Source organism: Trachemys scripta, chromosome 6 (assembly GCF_013100865.1).
Source record: "Trachemys scripta elegans isolate TJP31775 chromosome 6, CAS_Tse_1.0, whole genome shotgun sequence".
NCBI lineage: Eukaryota > Metazoa > Chordata > Testudines > Emydidae > Trachemys > Trachemys scripta.
In genome coordinates, this window is record NC_048303.1 from 46391052 (window position 1) to 46410478 (window position 19427).

The 19427-nt window shown below is 42.5% G+C and overlaps 1 protein-coding gene across 1 annotated transcript in view; it reads right to left on the minus strand.

Moving 5' to 3' along the window:
• The window catches only part of MAP1B (microtubule associated protein 1B), a 120124-nt gene that overhangs the window by 10016 nt on the left and 90681 nt on the right, over positions 1 to 19427 (minus strand). Inside the window, exons 4-5 of the mRNA XM_034774543.1 lie at positions 19107 to 19247; positions 1940 to 8669 (exon numbers count right to left, since the gene is read on the minus strand). Of these exons, the coding sequence (XP_034630434.1) occupies positions 1940 to 8669; positions 19107 to 19247 (6871 nt within the window). The remainder of the gene's footprint in view (positions 1 to 1939; positions 8670 to 19106; positions 19248 to 19427) is intronic.

Below are 19427 nucleotides of genomic sequence, written 5' to 3' on the forward strand. Positions count from 1 at the left end.
AGAGGCCCACTGTGAACATCTAGCCAGACCTCCTACTGAACACAGGCCATAGTATTTCCCTGAATTAATTTCTGCTTCAAGTCCAATAGCTGTCATTGGAACTAGAGCATAATTTTTAGAAGAGCATCCAAACTTGATTTAAAAATTTCTAGTAAGGGAGAATCCAGGCCAATTATCCTCACTGTTACAAAATTGTACCTTATTTCTAGTCTAAATTTGTCTAGCGTCAATTTACAGCCATTGGATCTTGTCACACCTTTGTCTGCTAGACTAAAGAGCTTTCTGTTATCAAATTTCTGTTCCCCATTTAGGTGTTTATAGACTGTGATCAAGTCACCCCTTAACCATCTCTTTGTTAAAATGAGCAGATTGAGCCCCTTGAGTCTTTCAATATAAAGCATGTTTTCAAATTCTTTAATCACTCATATCTCTTCTCTGAACCCACTCCAATTTTTCAGCATCCTTCTTGAAGTGCAGACATCAGAACTGGACACAATAGTCCAGTAGCAGTTGCATATTTCATAATCTTATGTCATAAAAAAAAAATCTAGTTTCTGTTCCAGCACTACAACATGCACTGTAGATTTTTTTTGTTCTCAGAACATACTTGACACCAGGCAGAAGTTCAGTGGGGAATGAAGTGTGCTATGGACTTCCTCTTACTGCAGCTCAAAAAAGAATGTACCAACTATTCATCTGCATTGGGAGGCCAGGGATAGTGAAGCAGCACGTGCATAGGAAGGCTAGAGATGGAGGAGTGCCGATTTGCTAGGGACATATCCTCGTCCTGCAGCTACGGCACAGGTGAACTCGGGAAGGAGAAGGTTTTCTATCCCGCCTCTCTCCACCTGAGATAGCACAGATTTTGCTCAAAAGGTGCAATTTCTCTATATGAGATGAAATACATGGTCTAGTGGAAATATGTTCTGTTTCTGTTGTGATAATAATAAGCCACTCAAGATTTGTTTTTTTAATGTAATCAAGTAATATAAAGCTAAGCGTGGATTCATGATCAAGCCAGGAAAAAAATTACTTAACCCATAAAACAAAACATATCAAATCCCACATACAACAAATTGGTCAATATCTGAATTTTTAAATTTTATCTATATCTATGCAGAGAGATTTCCATTTTAACCATAATTTTTGTACTGTCAACTGAAAACCACAGTATTTTATATCAGGGTCTACAGGTTCCCAGCTGCAGGATAGAGTACATTGTATTACAGATTATCCTTGAGTTCAACAAGCCCTCAGGGTAAGTCTGCAGGGGAACTGTGCCTTTTCAACTATCTACCCTGTAAATGGGACTTCCAGCTTCTTTGAATGCACAGGAACATCTGTAGGAAATGATCTCCCTATATGTTTAGTAAACCACCACCATCAGATTGTAGCCAGATTTCATGGAAGTGCATGCTTAGATAACTACCAGCCTTCTGAATACTTAATAAGGAATAATGCACTGGAACAGTAAAGCACATCTAATTTCCTATTACACTCACACAACTCAAACCAATTAACGGGCTTGTTCACTTTACAATTTTATGTTTAAATTATGTTTATAATGAAGAAAATAGTTGCTTACTGTTCATTTAACTTTTCATATAGCAATTTTCAGCTTAGCCAGCTGGCTAACAAATTGGATAAATAATAATTGCACTCTATATTTCATACATTGCCTCTCTAATTGTTTGATATCAATTAACACATCTAAATCATTATTAGCTTTTTCCAGATTAAAGAGTTGATTCAGTTAATTTAATTAATTTAAATGTGAAACCTTATACTATAGATTTTTTTAATAAACATGGATTTTCCTCAGGCACACCTCACAGGCCAGATTATCAGCTGATGAAATATCAAGATAGTTCAACTATACCAGCTGAGAGTCTGGCTCCACATCTTTTCCTGATATACACAGGTCCTGATCTTTCCTTACCTGAAGTTGCAGTCTTTGCAGACTTTGATGTTGTGGAATTTGTTGCATTCTTGGCCTCCTTATCTTTTTCCTCAACACGGGAAGATTTTACTTCTGGAATAGAGATATTTTTCGCTGCTTTCTCCACAGACTCTTTCTTCTTTGGAGAAGCTGTTCTGGAAACTTTGTCTAAAGATTCCTTTAAGCCACCTGGCTTTGGTGAAGCCACCTGCTTTGATTTACCATCACTTTTTTTGGCAGGTGAGGAAGACTTGGTCTTAGTACCCTGCTTTTTAGTTTTTGTCTTTTCTTTCAGATCTTTCTTCAAAGGTTTGCCTAAGTTCTGATCAACAGGCAAAGCTTCTGGGTCTACCATTGAGACATCTGGGTGCCGGGGTGAAGGACTGCGGTCTTGCATTGGGACTGGTGGAGGGTCAATATGTTTGTATGTAATTGTTTTATCAGTTGGAATGGTTTCAGATTCATCTTCTGAGTCAATGTTAGCGTCTGCAGTAATAGAAGGGCATTCTTCAGTCTCTGGGGGAACATCTGAATCGGTCTGAGATGGAGCAGACTCGCTTACTGAGGTGGGAGGAGTTTCGTCACACTGGCGTGCTTGCTGTTTTCCTCCTGAAGGTGGCTGGGCTCCTCCAGACTGGGTTAATGGCTTTTCTTGTTCTTGAGACTGTTCTTCACTGGCAAACCACTCCAGGGGATTCGGGTTGATAAATGAGGGTGAAAGTTCGGTTTTGGGATGCTTGTATTCACAGGAAGACACAAGGCATAAATCAACATCTTGACGGGTTTCTGCTAGAGATGATTTTTCTGCAGCAAAATGTACATCTGTCTTATAGGAGTAACTAACAGCCTCAGGTGACCTCGTGGTTTTCCCAGGTGTCTCATAGGCAAAACCAACAACCTCAGGTGATCTTGTTGATTTCCCAGTTGTTTCAAAGGAGTAATCCATGGCTTCAGGTGACCTGGTGGTTTTCTCTGTTGGCTTATAGGAGTAACTTACAGCCTCAGGTGACCTGATGGTTTTCCCAGTTCTCTCATAGGAGTATTCCACAGCTTCAGGTGTCCTGGTGGTTTTCCCAGTTCTCTCATAGGAGTATTCCACAGCTTCAGGTGTCCTGGTGGTTTTCTCTGTTGGTTCATAGGAGTATTCTACGACTTCAGGTGACCTGGTGGCTTTCCCAGTTCTCTCACAGGAATAATCCATGGCTTCAGATGACCTGGTGGTTTTCTCTGTTGGCTCGTAGGAGTAACTACTAGCCTCAGGTGACCTGGTGGTTTTTCCAGTTCTCTCATAAAAATAATCCATGGCTTCAGGTGACCTGATGGTTTTTTCTGTTGTCTCATAGGAGTAACTAATGGCCTCTGGTGATCTAGTGGTTTTCTCTGCTGCCTCATAGGAATAACTAGGAGCTTCAGGGGACTTGGTGGTTTTCCCAGTTGTCTCATAGGAATAACTATCGGCCTCTGGTGATCTAGTGATTTTCCCAGTTGTCTCATAGGAATAACTATCGGCCTCTGGTGATCTAGTGATTTTCCCAGTTGTCTCATAGGAATAACTAATGGCCTCTGGTGATCTAGTGATTTTCCCAGTTGTCTCATAGGAGTAACTAATGGCCTCAGCTGACCTGGTGATTTTTTCAGCTTCATCTTTTTCTGTGGAGGCTAAAGGCTCTGGACTATGTTTTGTTAGAGAGTCTTGTATTGTGTCATGTGTTACTGAGGTATGGTAACCAAATATTTTATCTGAGGACACATGAAGTGATAGTGATGGTGAGTGACAAGCAGCAGTTGTTTCTTTGATCGCAGGAGGTGAATCTGAAAAACTAGGAGAGTATAAAGGAGAGGATTCTCTTGTAGTTAAAGGAGATAAATCAGACTTTGGTGAAAGCTTTTCTCCTAGGCTCTGCATCTTTTCTGAGGTAAATGAAGAATGCAGCGGCATATCTCTGGGTGGCATGACACCTGAGAGTGTTTCCTCTTGCAGTGGAGAAGCTATCTGTGAAGGTGTATGTTCTGATGAAGTTGAGGGTGAAGCTTCAATCTGAGATACTGAAATAATCTCTGAAAGATCCTTTTCTTGAGTATAACATGTCTGCTCCACAGGTGATATCTTATGTGAAAAAGTAGGTTCCTGTATCTCTGAAGGGCTATAATCTACTTCAGTTGGTCCATTTTCAGATATATGGTGTACGCTAGTGCCTACTGTGGGATGTTCTGGAGATTGTCTACTAAAGTCCATTGCCAAAGACTGCTCAGGGGACTCCTGACTGAATTCTACTGACATAGTTGACTGCTCAGGAGATCTGTGCTCTTGCACTGGTGTTCTTGATTTTGCAGTTTTAGGTGAAAAATCTGGTGGAGAAATTGACATGGGTCTCGGACATTCTTCTTTAGATGGAGACATTTCTGTTTCCTGAAAAATTGTTGGTGTTTGTACAACAGATACAGAAAGAGAATCATCAACTTCTGTAGAATGTGGTGATCCAACCTCAGCATGTAAAGAAGGAGAAACATCATCCGTAGTTGGCTCTGGAAATGAACTAGTAGCAACAGAGGCTGTGGAGACAGAAGCAACTCCTTCTATATGTGAATATGTGTCTTCTGCTACAACGTCATCAACAGGAGTTGCAGATTTGTCAGAGACTGTACCTTCAGATATTGACATTTTGGTGTCTTCTTTAAAGGATCCAAACTGGCTAACATCTATTTGTGTAGGAGAGACATCTCCTGCTAGCTTCCTTTCATCCAAAACCAGTGGAGTCTGAGAACTGGTAGCTTCAATATCCTCCATATTCTTTTCTAGACCAAAACCTTTAGCTGGCATAAATGCCATACTTTTTTCATCTTGCTGTCCTTGGAAAAGATCCACAGAGGTGACTTCAGAAACTGGGCTTATCTGAACAGGGGACTCTTCTTTTTCACTTTTCTCCTCAAAATGACTCTCAGTCGGTCTGGCAGTTGACTTTACATCGGCAGTCAAAAATGTATCATATGAAGACTCTGAACCTATCAAAGGTGGACTTCGTAAAGGAGAGAGAACTTTTTCAATAGGCGATTCTGAGTCTGGCACAGGCTCATCCATAGGGCTTATTCTGGGTTTTGCAGTCTCATCTTTGGCATCACTAAATTCAAAACTAACCGGAGCTTCTGCTGCCTTTTCAATGAGTTCAGAAGGAAGTCGGCTGGTCTTTTCATCAGTGGGAGACTGATAATAAGGTGTGTGGCCTGCACTACCAGCAACAGATTGTGCAGGAGACGCCACTTCTAATGTTTTATCATCAGGGCTGACACCATGCTCTTCAATAACTTCTGGATGTTCATCAGGCAATGCAGTGAGCACTACAGGTTCAATTGATGTCTTAATCTCATTGGGAGTCAGGGAAAAGTTCACACTACGTTCACTTAGTGGTGTTTTAGCAACTGGTGATGGAGGTGATGGACTCTGAACTGGACTCTTAGCTGAGCTATGCTTTTCATCAAATGCCTGTGAAAAGGTATCTTTGATTTGTAATTTAGCAGTACTTTTGATTTCATTTTCTCTTTGATGGTACACTTCTTGAAAGGAAGATTTGCAGAATCTGTCTTCCTCTAATGAAGAAGGGGGTGAGAGAGTAGAAGCTGAAGCATTATAATCTTTACCTTCTGTGGCATCTGTTTTTGATCCTTCAGATAAACCATTGAAAGCATCATGAAGTGGAGAGAGTTTAGGTCTAGTATATTCTTGAGAATACAGTGATGTCTCATACTTAGTAATGTTTACAAATTCTTGAGAAGGTGATTCACTTTCTTCGTTGTTCGTTTCATCACTCATGATATCCCGAGGAGTTGACATTTCATCCATTGGTGTTGGCTCACTAGAAATTTCAATGGTAGACTGAGTATAACCTGAAGTAGCAGTGAATTCCTCATGTTGGTCTTCTCTATTTTCTTCATCAGAAACAGTTGCTTCACTTTCTGAACCCCCAGGTAAAGTCTCATCATGAATAGAAGATGCTGGTTCAACAGCTGGGGACTGAGGTTCAGAGTGTTTAGTTGGTGTGATTATGAGTAAGCCATATTTATCTTCAACTTCACCAGCCTCTGCAGCTTTGTCTACCACAGCCATAACATAGTCTTCTTCAGCTTCAACTTTTTCAGTTTCCACTTCTTCATCTCTGACATCCTCCATTTTGTCTTCTTCCTCAGCTTCTTCTTCAGTCTCTTCAGTTTCTGCCTTTTCAACTGTCTCTTCCATATCTTCTTCAGCTCGCTCATCTCCTGCCTCAGATTCTGCCTTTTCAACATATTTATCTTTAGTTTTAGCATGTTTATCAGCTTCAGTCTCTCCCACTTCTCTTGCCACGCCAATATCCCGTTTTGTGATGCCCAGTGTTGCTTTTTCTTCCTCATCTTCATCTTGTTCCTCAGCCTCCTCAGTCTCTGCCTTTTCTTCATAATCACCTGCTTCAGATGATTCCTCAAAACCAGTTCCTTCATCTTCAAATTTTTCATTGTCATCAACCCTGTGCTTTTCTACAGGCTCCAGCTCTTCAGGTGTCTGTTCACATTCACCCTCAGCTTCAGTGGTCGTTATGCCTTCATCAGGAGAGTCAGCAGGTCCTTCAGTATCTACTTTTTCTTTCTGGATTTCATGTGCTTCCTTTTGTTCTGAGTCAGCTAGTTTCCCTTCACTTTCTATTAACCCTACCTGAGGCTTTGTTTCCTTTACTATTTCTACTTCTTCAGCCTTTAATTCTTCAAAGTCTTTTGTTAAATCCTCTGGTGAAGACATAAGGGATCTCTCAGCTTCAAGCTCTTTTCCATTAGCTACTACTCCAGCAGCTGCTGCTGCTGCAGCAACCGCTCCCACTGCCGCCACAGCAGCTTGTGTTTCACTGACCTTGCTCTCTTTCTTTACTGTCTTAATTTTGCCTTTTTCCTTTGGTTTTCCAACAGGCCCAGCTTCCTTTTTAACAGATTCCTCTTTCTTTTGTGCTTTAGGTTTTGTCACAGGCTTTCGGGCTTCAGTTGAAGGAGCAAGTGTTTTCTTTGTTTCTTTTGGAAACTTTTTGGTGTCTTTTTTGGATTCTTTTTCTTCCTTTTTAATTTCCTTTTTCTCTTCTTTTTTAGCTTCCTTTTTCGCTTCCTTTTGGGGAGTTTCTTTTTTTAATTCTTTTTTAGAATCTTTTCTCTCTTCCTTTTTCACTTCCTTTTTCGCTTCTTTCTTGATTTCTTCCTTTTTAGGTTTTTCCTCTTTCTTGGTAGGTGTTTTCTCCTCTTTCTTAGAAACCTCTTTCTTTGGTTTTTCTTTTTCCTCTCTCTTTTCTTCAGATTTTACTTTCACGTCCTTTTTCACATGCTTCTCCTTTGCAACTTTTGGTTTGACATCTGCTGCTTGTTTTTCAGCAATTTCGGATTTCACTAGCTGCTCCTCCTTAGCTGTCATATCTTTTTCTGTTACTGAAGATTTTGTCTCTGCTTTTGCTGGTTTTTCCTTTTTTACTGTAGTCTTTTCCTTGCTTTCTACTTTCTGAGGCTTTTCTGGAGGACTAGGCTTTGCTGGTTCAGATGCTTCTTCTTTAGATTCTTTTCTGACAGTCTTGGTTGATAGTGTCTTTGTGGCAGGTTTGAGACTTTCCTTGCTGTCCGCTCGCTGTTTCAGCTTTGCTTGTTTCACTGCTGGGCTAGGTATGTTACCAGTAAGGTCTTTCTGTGTAACCATTGGTTGTTTAAGGAAATCTAAATGTTTCAGTTTTTCCAGCCCTTCTAGTATGTTATACTGGGTACTGTTTCCTGGAAACAAAACTCTGATTATTTTTTCTGCAGGATTTGCTGGATGCCATACGATCAGTGATGAGACTGAGGTCAAATAGGATACTGGAATATCTACTTCCTGACCATTTGGCAGCAATAATTCAGCTTTATCTTTACTTGTACTAGTCCACTGCTGCATAAAATACTGCATCTCTTTGCTGTTTTTGACTGGATTCAGCACATACATTTCAAGTTTGCCTACTCCCATTTTTTGAAATAGAATGATAGGGTCAACGGTATTTCCTATGCTTCTAAAGAGAGGTTCTGGTTTCATAGACAACTTATTTAAATACTGGAGAGTGAAACAAGCTTCTTCTATGCTTCTTTTTACCCTAAAATTAGGATCAGGGTTTTTCAGATTTTCAGGAACATTGAGGAATACAACTCCTAAATCAGGTGAGATCAGATTTTTCATCCAATCACTGTTGGTAGTAGAACCTTGTGACTGTTCCTCTTCTAACTCAGCTATCTTTCGTTGAAGCATGCTATTGATTCCTGGTAGATTATCATCCCCAATGTGGGTGAGCAGAATGGAATCCACTCTGTCTAAATGTCGGATAAGTTTCCAGAAGCAAGATTTTCTTTCAGATCCCCCATTAATAAGCATATTGAATCCGTTCACTGCAAACAATGCAGAGTCCCCTCTTCCACCTGGGAAAATATAACAGCAGGGTTTTGAGAGTTTCAAGAAACCTCCAGATGTTGGCGGTTCCAAAATGTCAAAGGGTGATGGCACTTCTACTGATTCTGACAGATACTCTGTGAATTCAGAAAGTCCTTCCATTTCAGGCAATATGGATGCTGAGTTGAGTTTAATGTTGATGAAGTCTTGAAGGTTATGTCTGTCAAGGTTTGAATTTTTCCAATCCCCTTCCTCAGGGCAAAACAGAGTTAAACTGGCTTTGTTGGCAGGGTGTGTAGTACTCAATAATTCACCAATCTAGCATTGTAAAACAAAAAGACAAAAGGTTGGTGTAAATTTATATTTTATAATAGAAATGTCATATAAAAATATAACATAGCAAGGCTGTCCTTGGGTTACAGTACAAGCTTCACACTAAAGATACAACATTCCTTTTTATTTTTTTCTCCACATGACAGTAGCCAATTCTAGGTGCTAAAGGAAACTGTTATTATCAGATTATTGCTGTACTGTTTTTAAATACAAAGGACCAGACTGTGCCTGGTCCCTTCTTAGGTGCTGAAGGCACCTCTTGCATCCTTCACAGAGAGAGGTTGGGTACAATGGGAGTCCTTATGCTCAGAGCATAATGTGAGGATTCCATGGTGCTGATGCTGCAATTAGTGCTACTCAATGCAAATGAACTGTGAACTTCTCCACTTCTCCTAACCAGCCAGTAGAGCTGGCGCCCCACCTAGGGGAGCACACATTATACCTTCTTTATGGGTCGTGATATAGCAGCATCCACAGAAGCTCCAGGAGGCATCTGAACCACAATACTTCCTGGAGCTCTTGCTGGAGCAGGATGCCTCCACATTATTCCCAACATGGGGCTGTATTCCACAATTCTTTCATTATTTTAATGCCTTTTGAATGGTCTGGCACCAAAAATAGCAGGCATCATGCCAGAACTAGTTTAACTGCTGGCCAGCTTTTGACAAGAAGAGGAGCTGACAAGTGCTAGAAAAAGTTGTATAGTGGAGGTGCGGAGAGCCACTGAACCAAACTGTAAACCCTGTATATAATGAAAACCACTTCAAGCCAGTGGGTGCGGCAGCGCCACCAGTTCCAGCACCTCTGGGAGCTGATTTACTGCTTCAAAGTTAAAAAAAGAGTCGGGAACAAAACGTTTGTAAGATCATTAGGTTTCTGAAATATGGGAATTAAAGAGGCAGATCTGCATATTCTTAGTGTGCAATTTTGCAAATATACACATTTTGAATGGAACAATGGACTTCATAGCATTTATATATAATTAGATATTTAAAAGGCTATTAAATGGCAGTTGTATTAACACCATATGTTTAGTAATTAATCTCTGTATAACAGATAATTCATTAAATATCAATTTATATATGTAAACCCAGAGCAAAAGAGAGAACCACAGCTGAGTGTTGTGGCTAAAAATCCTTTTGACAACATTTTGATTAAAAAAATCATGGACCACATTCTGAGTTCTTTTGCCAGTTTAAATCCTGAATAACTCCACTGATTTCTCCAGTGTTGAATAACATTCTGAGACCCAAAATAGACACTGAACTGAAGGCTTCTATGAACAAAAAGTCCTGTGTTCACTACTAAAAGCTATTATTCTGTTCCAGTCTGAATTAAAGACATATGTTTGGTGGTCTCAGATTAGTAAACAGAAAGCACATAATATTTCAACCCTTCACTGACAAATTTCCACTTTTCAGTTTGCTCTCAGAGTTCAGAAATCAGCACAGCTATGAAATGGCTCCAAACTGAATGAGTCCTGGGGACTGGCATGGAAATAAACACACCAGGGCCAAATTCTACCCTTGGATACACATGAAAACTCCCAAGGCTGTCAATGGTAGTTGCATATGTGCAGCCGAAGATAGAATCTGGCATCAAATGTTTCCCTTGGCTTCCAAAAGTCTCATATCTAGCAAAGACAGAAAACTTATATCTTGAAAGTGGATAATGGTTTTCCCAGACTAGGATCTGATAGTGACTAATAATTTATTAAAAGACACCACAAGATATTCTGTTTGTGAGCCAAAACAAATTGTGGCTGGAAAGGCCAGCTAAATGGTGACCTGGTGCTGCAAGTCTCTCCTTTGCCGCCACTGGGGGCCTATTGGGAGAACAGCAATAAAATGTTACTGCATCCACTATTGTCTCTGTAACCAGAAGAGAAGGGGGATTCAGAACTCCTGAATAACCTGGTACTTAGTATTCTGCATTGGCAGTTCACAAAATCCTGCCCACTAGGATCAATAAGTTACATGAACCTGACTGAATTACAGTTGCCCCCTACAATCAAGAATGGTTTTTACATACACAGTGGGGCCTCCAGATTTAAATCCCAGTCATGGGGTAATCCCCACTGCATACACAGTTTCTATTTGTTTTATTGTAAATAAAGTATATGCAGGAGACTTCAACTCACTCATGACAAAGATATTACAAAACTGTTCAAGCATTTTTTTTTAATAATTCAGTCAAATAACTGAATATGGAGACCAAATGTCAATGTAATTTGTGAGAGAGACATGGTCGGTGAGATAATGTCTTTTATTGGACCAGTTTATGTTGGTACAAGAGACAAGCTCTCGATTTCCAGAGAGCTCTTCTTCTCTGAGCTCAAAAGCTCGTCTCTTCCACCAACATAAGTTGGTCCAATAAAAGATATTACCTCACCCATCTTGTCTCTCTCATATCCTGAGACTAACATGGCTACAATAACACTGCAAATGTAATTGAAGCATATTCACCATCTTGCAAACTATTACAAAATACTTTTCAGGGATAGTCAATTGTAATTTACATCTAAAAGAAAGACTTTGATAAAGATGATTTAGACTAGATTAGAGTTGAATAAACTGAAAATTTTGGACCATAAACTGGATTACCAAGGGGAATGGAGAGTACTATAATAATTAATGTTGTGTGTCTAGGAGACGTTTCATTTCAGTGGAACTCTGAAGATTTGTGTCTTGCTCTCCTATTTTTGTTGTTATGGAATTTATTTTCAGAATTTACTGAAAGTAAAATTCAACAGAGACACAGAATGAGATGATGAATGTTAGCCATACAAAAATAATCTACTGTGATGAGGCAAGAAAATCTGTCAATAAGCACAGGACCCACCAAGATAGAGGAGGAACTTTGTCACACTGGTGTCAGGAGTGGGATTTTGGGGTGCACAGCGCGGCGGAAGAAGGAGGGTGATTTAAAAAAGAAAAAAAAAAAGGAGAGGGTTTATTTTTTTTCCACCACAATGGATGATGTAGTACGGGCACTGATACAAGCCATGGCAGCCCAGCAGGAGGCTACCCGTGTCCAGGCAGCCGCCCAACAAGAAGCAGTGCGGCTGCAACAAGAGACTAATCACCTGCTGATGGACTAGGCTGCTCAAGACCGAGCTATGTTGCAGGAACTTGTAAACCAGGTAAAGACCCTTACAGAGCTGAACCGTGGCCATGATGGGATGCAGCTCATACGGGCCAGCCATTGGCTGCAGAAAATGACGTGGGAGGATGATGTAGAGGCATACCTTCTGGCCTTTGAGAGGACAGCCCTACGGGAGGCCTGGCCTCGAGATCAGTGGTCTGGTTGCCCCATTCCTGTGTGGGGAGGCCCAGAAGGCCTACCATGATCTCCCTGAAGAGGCTGCAGCAGACTACCCCCAGCTGAAAGCAGAGATCCTGGCCAAATCTGGGGTAACGACCGCACTGCGGGCCCAGCGGTATCACGAGTGGAGGTACCAGGAAGACAAAACCCCACGGTCCCAATTATATGACTTCATCCATCTCGCACGAAAGTGGTTGCAAAGAGTCCCAGAGTCCAGAAGAGATACTAGAGGTTCTGGTCATCGACCGATACATGAGGGCACTGCCACCAGATTTCCGCAAATGGGTAGGCCAGAACGATCCGTCCACCTATGATGAGATGATCACGCTGGTAGAAAGACCCCTGGCTGTCATGCAATTGACCCGACTACCCAAGGAAAGCCCCTTTCATAGCAAACACCCAATCCCAACCCTGGAAGATGGGACAGCCAAACCCCTGGGGAGTCCTAGGTAGAGGAAGAGGGGGGCTGAAAACCAGTGGAGACCCCAGAAGGAAGGGATTGGCCTGAGTGGGGGGAACCCTGGGACTAACCCCCCTAATCCCCCACATGATAGGGGAATGATTAGAAACAATTATAGATGTTATGCATGTGGGGAGTGGGGACACATAGCAGCACAGTGTCCCAGCACCAAGGAGCCTATGCAATGCAACTTGGGGGATTGGGAGGTCCCGTGCTCCCTTATCCACCTTGCGGGCATCACATTAGCCCCGTATAACTACACCAGGCCGGTGAAGATAAATGGAGCAGAGACTACAGCGCTTGTGGACTCGGGGAGTGCTATCACCCTTGTATCAGGTAAGCTGGTAAAAAGTAGCCAGCTGCTACAAGCCAAACGCGTAGCAGTGACGTGCGTGCATGGGGCCATGAGCCATTACCCCCACCATCCCAGTGGAGATAGAGGTTCAGGGGAACCCCATTGAGGTGACAGTGGGCGTAGTTCCTAAACTCCCATATCCTGTAGTCATTGGGAGGGACTATCCAGGATTTGATAATTTACTCCCCCCGGAGAGGCTGGAGGGAGGTGAGGACCCTGCTGGCAGTGATTCATCGTTGGGGGAATGTCAACCCCCAATGTTTTCTGAGTTTTCTCAGGATCTATTCTCAGCCCCCCAAAAGGCCCGGAAGAAAAAAAAAAGAAAGGAAGGCCGTGAAGGCCTTGAGAACCCGGATCCTGACCCAGGGTCAGAAGACCGCGCTAGTAGGCAGATGGACACGAGCAGCCAACAGAGAAACTACCAACATGGAAGGTGAGTTGGAGGCTGGCCCCAGCCGTGATGGTGACGAGCCATTGGAAGAAGCAGAAGCCGGCCCCTGGGAGCTCAGGCAGGTTAGTCCTGGGAGAGAGACTTTCGGGCAGGACCAGGCAGAGGACCCTAGATATGATAACGTCAGGAAAGAGATGGCTGAGATAGATGGGATACCAGTGGAGGGGAAGGTCCGGGGTCCAGGACCCTACTTTATAGTGAAGAAAGATCTCCTGTACCGTGTGGTGCAAATGCAGGAGATACATCAACTTCTGGTGCCACGAAAACATCAAAAAGCCATATTGAGCCTCGCCCACAGTCACCTGTTTGGAGGACACCTAGGGGTAGAGAAAACCCAGGCACGGATCCTGTGGAGGTTCTTCTGGCCAGGAGTACATGAAGATGTCAGGCGATACTGCACCTTTTGTCCAGAGTGTCAGCTACATAGCCCTCGCCCACACTTGCAGGCCCCTTTGATACCTCTTCCAATAATAGAGGTACCATTTGAACGCATAGCCATGGATCTGATTGGGCCCCTAGAGAAGACAACTCGAGGCCAGCAACATGTGCTGGTTGTACTAGACTATGCAACCCGGTACCCGGAAGCCGTCCCCCTACGCAACACAGCTTCCAAGACAATAGCTAAGGAGCTAGTACAGATCTTTTCCCGGGTTGGACTACCCAAGGAGATACTGACTGATCAAGGGACACCTTTCGTGTCCAAGTTGATGAAAGATCTCTGTGCATTGCTTCACGTACAAGCCCTACGGAGCTCTGTATACCACCCACAAACAGATGGCCTTGTGGAAAGGTTCAATAGGACCCTCAAGGCCATGATCAGGAAAGTGGTGAGCCGGGATGGGAAAGATTGGGATACCCTATTGCCTTACCTCATGTTCGCCATCCGGGAAGTCCCACAAGCCTCCACAGGTTTCTCTCCATTCGAATTACTATACGGGCACCACCCCGGGGCATATTGGATATAGCCAGAGAAGCCTGGGAAGAGGAGCCAAATCCCGGAAGGAACATAGTCGAGCATGTACTGCAGATGAGGGATCGGATAGCCCGAGTTACATCCATTGTACGGGAACACTTGGAGAAAGCACAGGAGACCCAACGAACCCATTATAACCACCAAGCAAAGCTTCGACGGTTCCAACCAGGGGATCGAGTAATGGTCCTGGTGCCCACAGCAGAAAGCAAGCTGTGGGCCCAGTGGCAGGGACCCTATGAAGTGATTGAAGCCGTGGGAGAGGTAAACTATAAGGTGCGGCAGCCGGGCCGCAGGAAACCGGAGCAAATTTACCACATTAATCTTCTAAAACCTTGGCATGATAGAGAGGCATGCTTAGTCACCCAGGAGACCCTTCCCCAGGAGAATAACTTACATGAGCAAGCGAGGATATCACCCGACTTGATGCCAATCCAAAAGATTGAGGCAGCCGACATGATTAATCGCAACCAAGATGTGTTCTCTACAAAACCAGGGTGGACGACTGAGACCTATCACCATATCCGCACGATCCCCAGAGCCAAGGTAACACTGAGACCCTACTGAATCCCAGCGGCCAAAAGAGAAGAAATCAAGGCCGAAGTAAAGAAAATGTTAGAATTAGGGGTTATTGAAGAATCTTACAGTCAGTGGTGCAGTCCAATCGTTCTAGTGCCTAAACCTGACGGTACCACGAGATTCTGTAATGACTTTTGCCGACTGAATGAAGTATCCCAATTCGATGCATACTCCATACCACGCATCGACGAACTGATTGACCGACTGGGTAGTGCCCGATTCTTGACTACACTGGATCTGACAAAAGGGTATTGGCAGATTCCCCTGACCAAAGAAGCTAAAGAAAAGGCAGCGTTCTCCACCCCGGATGGGTTATTCCAGTACACCGTCCTCTCTTTTGGGCTACATGGAGCCCCGGCCACATTCCAGCGCCTCATGGATAAGCTGCTGCACCCCCATACTAGTTATGCAGCCGCATACCTAGATGATGTCATCATCCATACGCCAGACTGGGGAACCCACTTGGAGAAAGTTGAGGCAGTCCTACGCACCTTAAGGCGGGCTGGCCTCACCGCTAATCCTGCTAAATGCGCCATAGGGCTAGCAGAGGCTAGGTACCTGGGATATATTGAAGAAAGGGGTATAGTAAAGCCCCAAACTAATAAGCTAGAGGTGATTGAAAACTGGCCCCGGCCGACCCGAAAGAAGCAGGTCCGTGTGTTCCTAGGTGTGGGTAGGCTACTACCGACGTTTTATTCTCCACTTCGCCAGTAGGGCAAGTCCTCTAACGGACCTGGTGAAGGCCCGAGATCCAGACATGGTGAAGTGGACCGACGCAGCATAGGGGGCATTCATAGACCTTCGGACGGCCCTGTATAATGACCCCATACTCATAGCCCTGGACTTTAACAAGGAATTTATTTTACAAACAGATGCTTCCGAGGTGGTTGGAGGCGATTCTGTCTTAAATGATTGGAGAAGAAGAACACCCGATCCTCTACCTAAGCAGAAAGCTGCTCCCAAGAGAACAGAAGTATGCAGTAGTCGAGAGAGAATGCCTTGCTGTCAAATGGGCCATGGAGACAGTGCGTTATTACCTCTTAGGCGGCGATTTACTCTCATGACGGACCATGCATCCCTCCAGTGGATGCAGAGAAATAAGGAAAAGAATGCAAGGGTCACCAGGTGGTTCTTATTCCTCCAACCATTCCAGTTCCGCATACGGCACAGGGCTGGATGCCACCACGGCAACGCTGATGGTCTATCACGGGTACACTGCCTGGCATCCCAAGTTGCCCAACCCTATGGTGTTGAGCAGAGGGGGAGGATATGTGATGAGGCAAGAAAATCTGCCAAAAAGCGCAGGACCCTTGTCACACTACCCAATGTGTATGGGTAACTAGTAAAAGCAGGAAAGGAATAAAATCTCAGAACAGCTGTTTTATGTTCACATGTCATCCTTACTAAGTATATAAACCAACTTATATAAGAGTATAAATAAATCTTATCCAAACATCACACATAGCTTTGTTTGGAAGAGAGCAAAGACAGGACAAAAAAGGGAGGGAGTAAAGAGAGGAAAGAGTAAGAGGAGGAAAATGGGAGAGCCATATTAGAGCCTCCTTACTTGACAGCTCTAGTGGATTGTACCAGTAAGTGCTTTACATGTTAGGAATCCATCTGACCATGTCTCTCAAATGGTAGGCTACACAGTAAAACAGATGATCAGATAGACCTAGTCTGTCATTTTACCAAGACCTTTTATAACTATCTCGTAGGAAACTCTTGAGTTCTTTTAGCCACACTAAATAAATTGTGAAAAAATTAGGCTGAGAACTTTAAAAGAAACATGCGTATGGTGTATAGAGTCTGGAGACTCTATTCCTTTCAGAATTACAGCTTTGCTAATGAAGAGCATAGGCAGTTTCTCCCACTTTTTAATGTCATTGGTATGTTTTCAGCACTGTCCTCTCAGTTACGTTAATGCATACCTGTGATGTTGCACTTTATATGATTTTATAAAAATATGCTAATGTAACTGGAATATGCTTCGTGCAAAAGGTCTCTTGTAAGGTATCATTACAAAGCTTATAATCTACTGAGTGTAATTATTCTATTTGTATAAATGTACCACTCTTGTATCTGAAACTAGAAATATGAAATATAACTTTGAGGGCCTATTGTAATTATGCAAAGTGTGGGCCAATAATGGTGGTTTGGAATCTTGATGACTCCCATTAACCAGGACAATTGACTGCAGATGGCTCTGTTTTACCTCTAAGTTTTTCTGTATACATGTGTTGCTGGTAAGTGGGTAATGAAGTCTTACAGTGACATGTGATCATGTCACCTGAACTGGAATCCATCTTTAACCTGGTGCTTTTCCATGGGGGTGGACCCCAGAGGGACAAAGGATTTCCACCTTATGCAAAAGTTATATAAGTGGGTGGAACAGAGAAAAGTGGAGAGCCATCATGAGAAATCCCCTAGCTACCACCTGAGCTGGAACAAGGGCTGTACCAGGGGAAAGGACTGTGCCCAGACTAGGAAGGCATCCAGTCTGTGAAAGAAACTTATTGAAACATCTCTTAGGGTGAGATTTTATCTGTACTCAATTGTATTACTGTATTAGGCTTAGATTTGGTGTTTTATTTTATTTCACTTGGTAATTCACTTTGTTCTGTCTGTTACTACTTGGAAACACTTAAATCCTACTTTCTGTATTTAATAAAATCACTTTTTACTTATTAATTAACTCAGGGTATGTATTAATATCTGGGGGGGGGGCAAATAGCTGTGCATATCTCTCTATCAGTGTTACAGAGGGCGAACAATTTATGAGTTTACCCTGTATAAGCTTTATACAGGGTAAAAAGAATTTATTTGGGGTTTAGATCCCACTGGGAGTTGGGCGTCTGAGTGTTAAAGATGAGAACATTTCTGTAAGCTGCTTTCAGTCAAGCCTACAGCTGTTAGGGGACATGGTTCAGACCTGAGTCTGGGTTTGCAGCAGGCTAGCGAGTCTGGCTCAAACCAGGCAGGGCACTGAAGTCCTAAGCTGACAGGGCAGGAAAGCAGGGGCAGAAGTAGTCTTGGCACATCAGTTGACAGCTCCCAAGGGGGTTTCTGTGATCTAACCCATCACAATACCTATGAACTTCAGTGGAGTTGCACTGGTGCCCATGAAAGCAGAATTTGGCCCATAGTCTCTGTTGAGAGATGTTGGACCAAATTCTGTTCACAACTACCCTCGTGCAACCCCACTCTCTCAGAAGATGTTGCAAAGGTGTAACTTCCTATTATCTTTTTAGATCCAAGATGACAGTTGATACCAAGGAAAGATATCTGTTTTTTAAAACACTGTCTGTTCACACTGTCTTTTCACACAGCGATAGATTTGTTAAAATGCATCAGTGTGGTTGCTCAGAGGGAGAGTGAATCAGATACGTGGGGCAGCCAATGTGTAATGATGATTTCAAATTGTGAAGAGCTGCTGTTAGGACACTGGAATTGGATATCTACAGTGATCTGGTAAGGGAGAAGTTGAAAATCATATGGCAAGCATTGCCTGTGGAAAGATCTGGATTTCTGAACTGGATTAAGCAACAGATTTCCTCACCTGAAAGGAATGACTTATTTACCCAACTGAAAATAGATTACTAACTACTCCATTCCCCTTCCCACAGTTTGGTTTTCTACAAGTAAGGGTAGGATTTGGCCCTAATTTTGTATGCATTTTTAAAATCACATTGTTTTATTAATCAGACAGGGACGCAGTACATTGTGGCTTATATCTTGTCACACACTTGTACATGATGCTAATTTTTAGATGTCACATTGGTTTCAGATATTATGAACTCTATCCTTCCCTATGCAGCAAAAATAAACAGATTTGTGTTGAACATATCAGTTGTTAATCCTACAGATTGCTGTGTGTCTTATTTAATGTTATCTACCAGGTAGTTGCTATCAGGCAAGAACTGATGTAAACAAGGTGTCAAACTTATTTGTAAAAGTAAAAGCCTTGTAAAAGTATACTGAATAAATAAGCTTTACATTTTAGACATGGGAATTTTACCTTCCATTTGTTAAAAGGCTCCCTGTTTTTTTATTTTGTAAAGTTATTATTGCAATTTGCCAAATTAAAATTTAATTTTGTTGTTAAATCAAAACTAAAGTAATGAATTAGACATTTTGAAGAAAATTGTGTACAGAGGGCCAAAGGACACCCACACTGAGGCATCAATTCTAGTTTCAAGTATATCAAGGTGGCCATCTTCAATGCATCGAAAAATATGTCATCATACTAAAACATTATGAAAATTTTTTTGTTAAGGACAAACCTCTTGGTCAGTGAAGATCTCAATGAAGTTCTGGAATGAGAAAGATCCTGATTGCAGGATGAGCTCTCCTGTGTTTTCAAAGCACTGGCCAGTTAGTACAAGAAGCTTGTGTCTTGCAGCATCTGTGATCATTAAGCGCACCTAAGGTAAAGAACAAAAGCACAAAAATTAAATGCAGCTACCACATTTCCAGCCTCTCTCTTCGGTCCAAACCCTGCTTTGCCTAATTTCAAACCCACCCACCCATTACTGGGTTCTACTCTGTAACGTTCCACTCCATGTGTTTTATGGAAATATGCATATGAGTGTGAATATGATGTA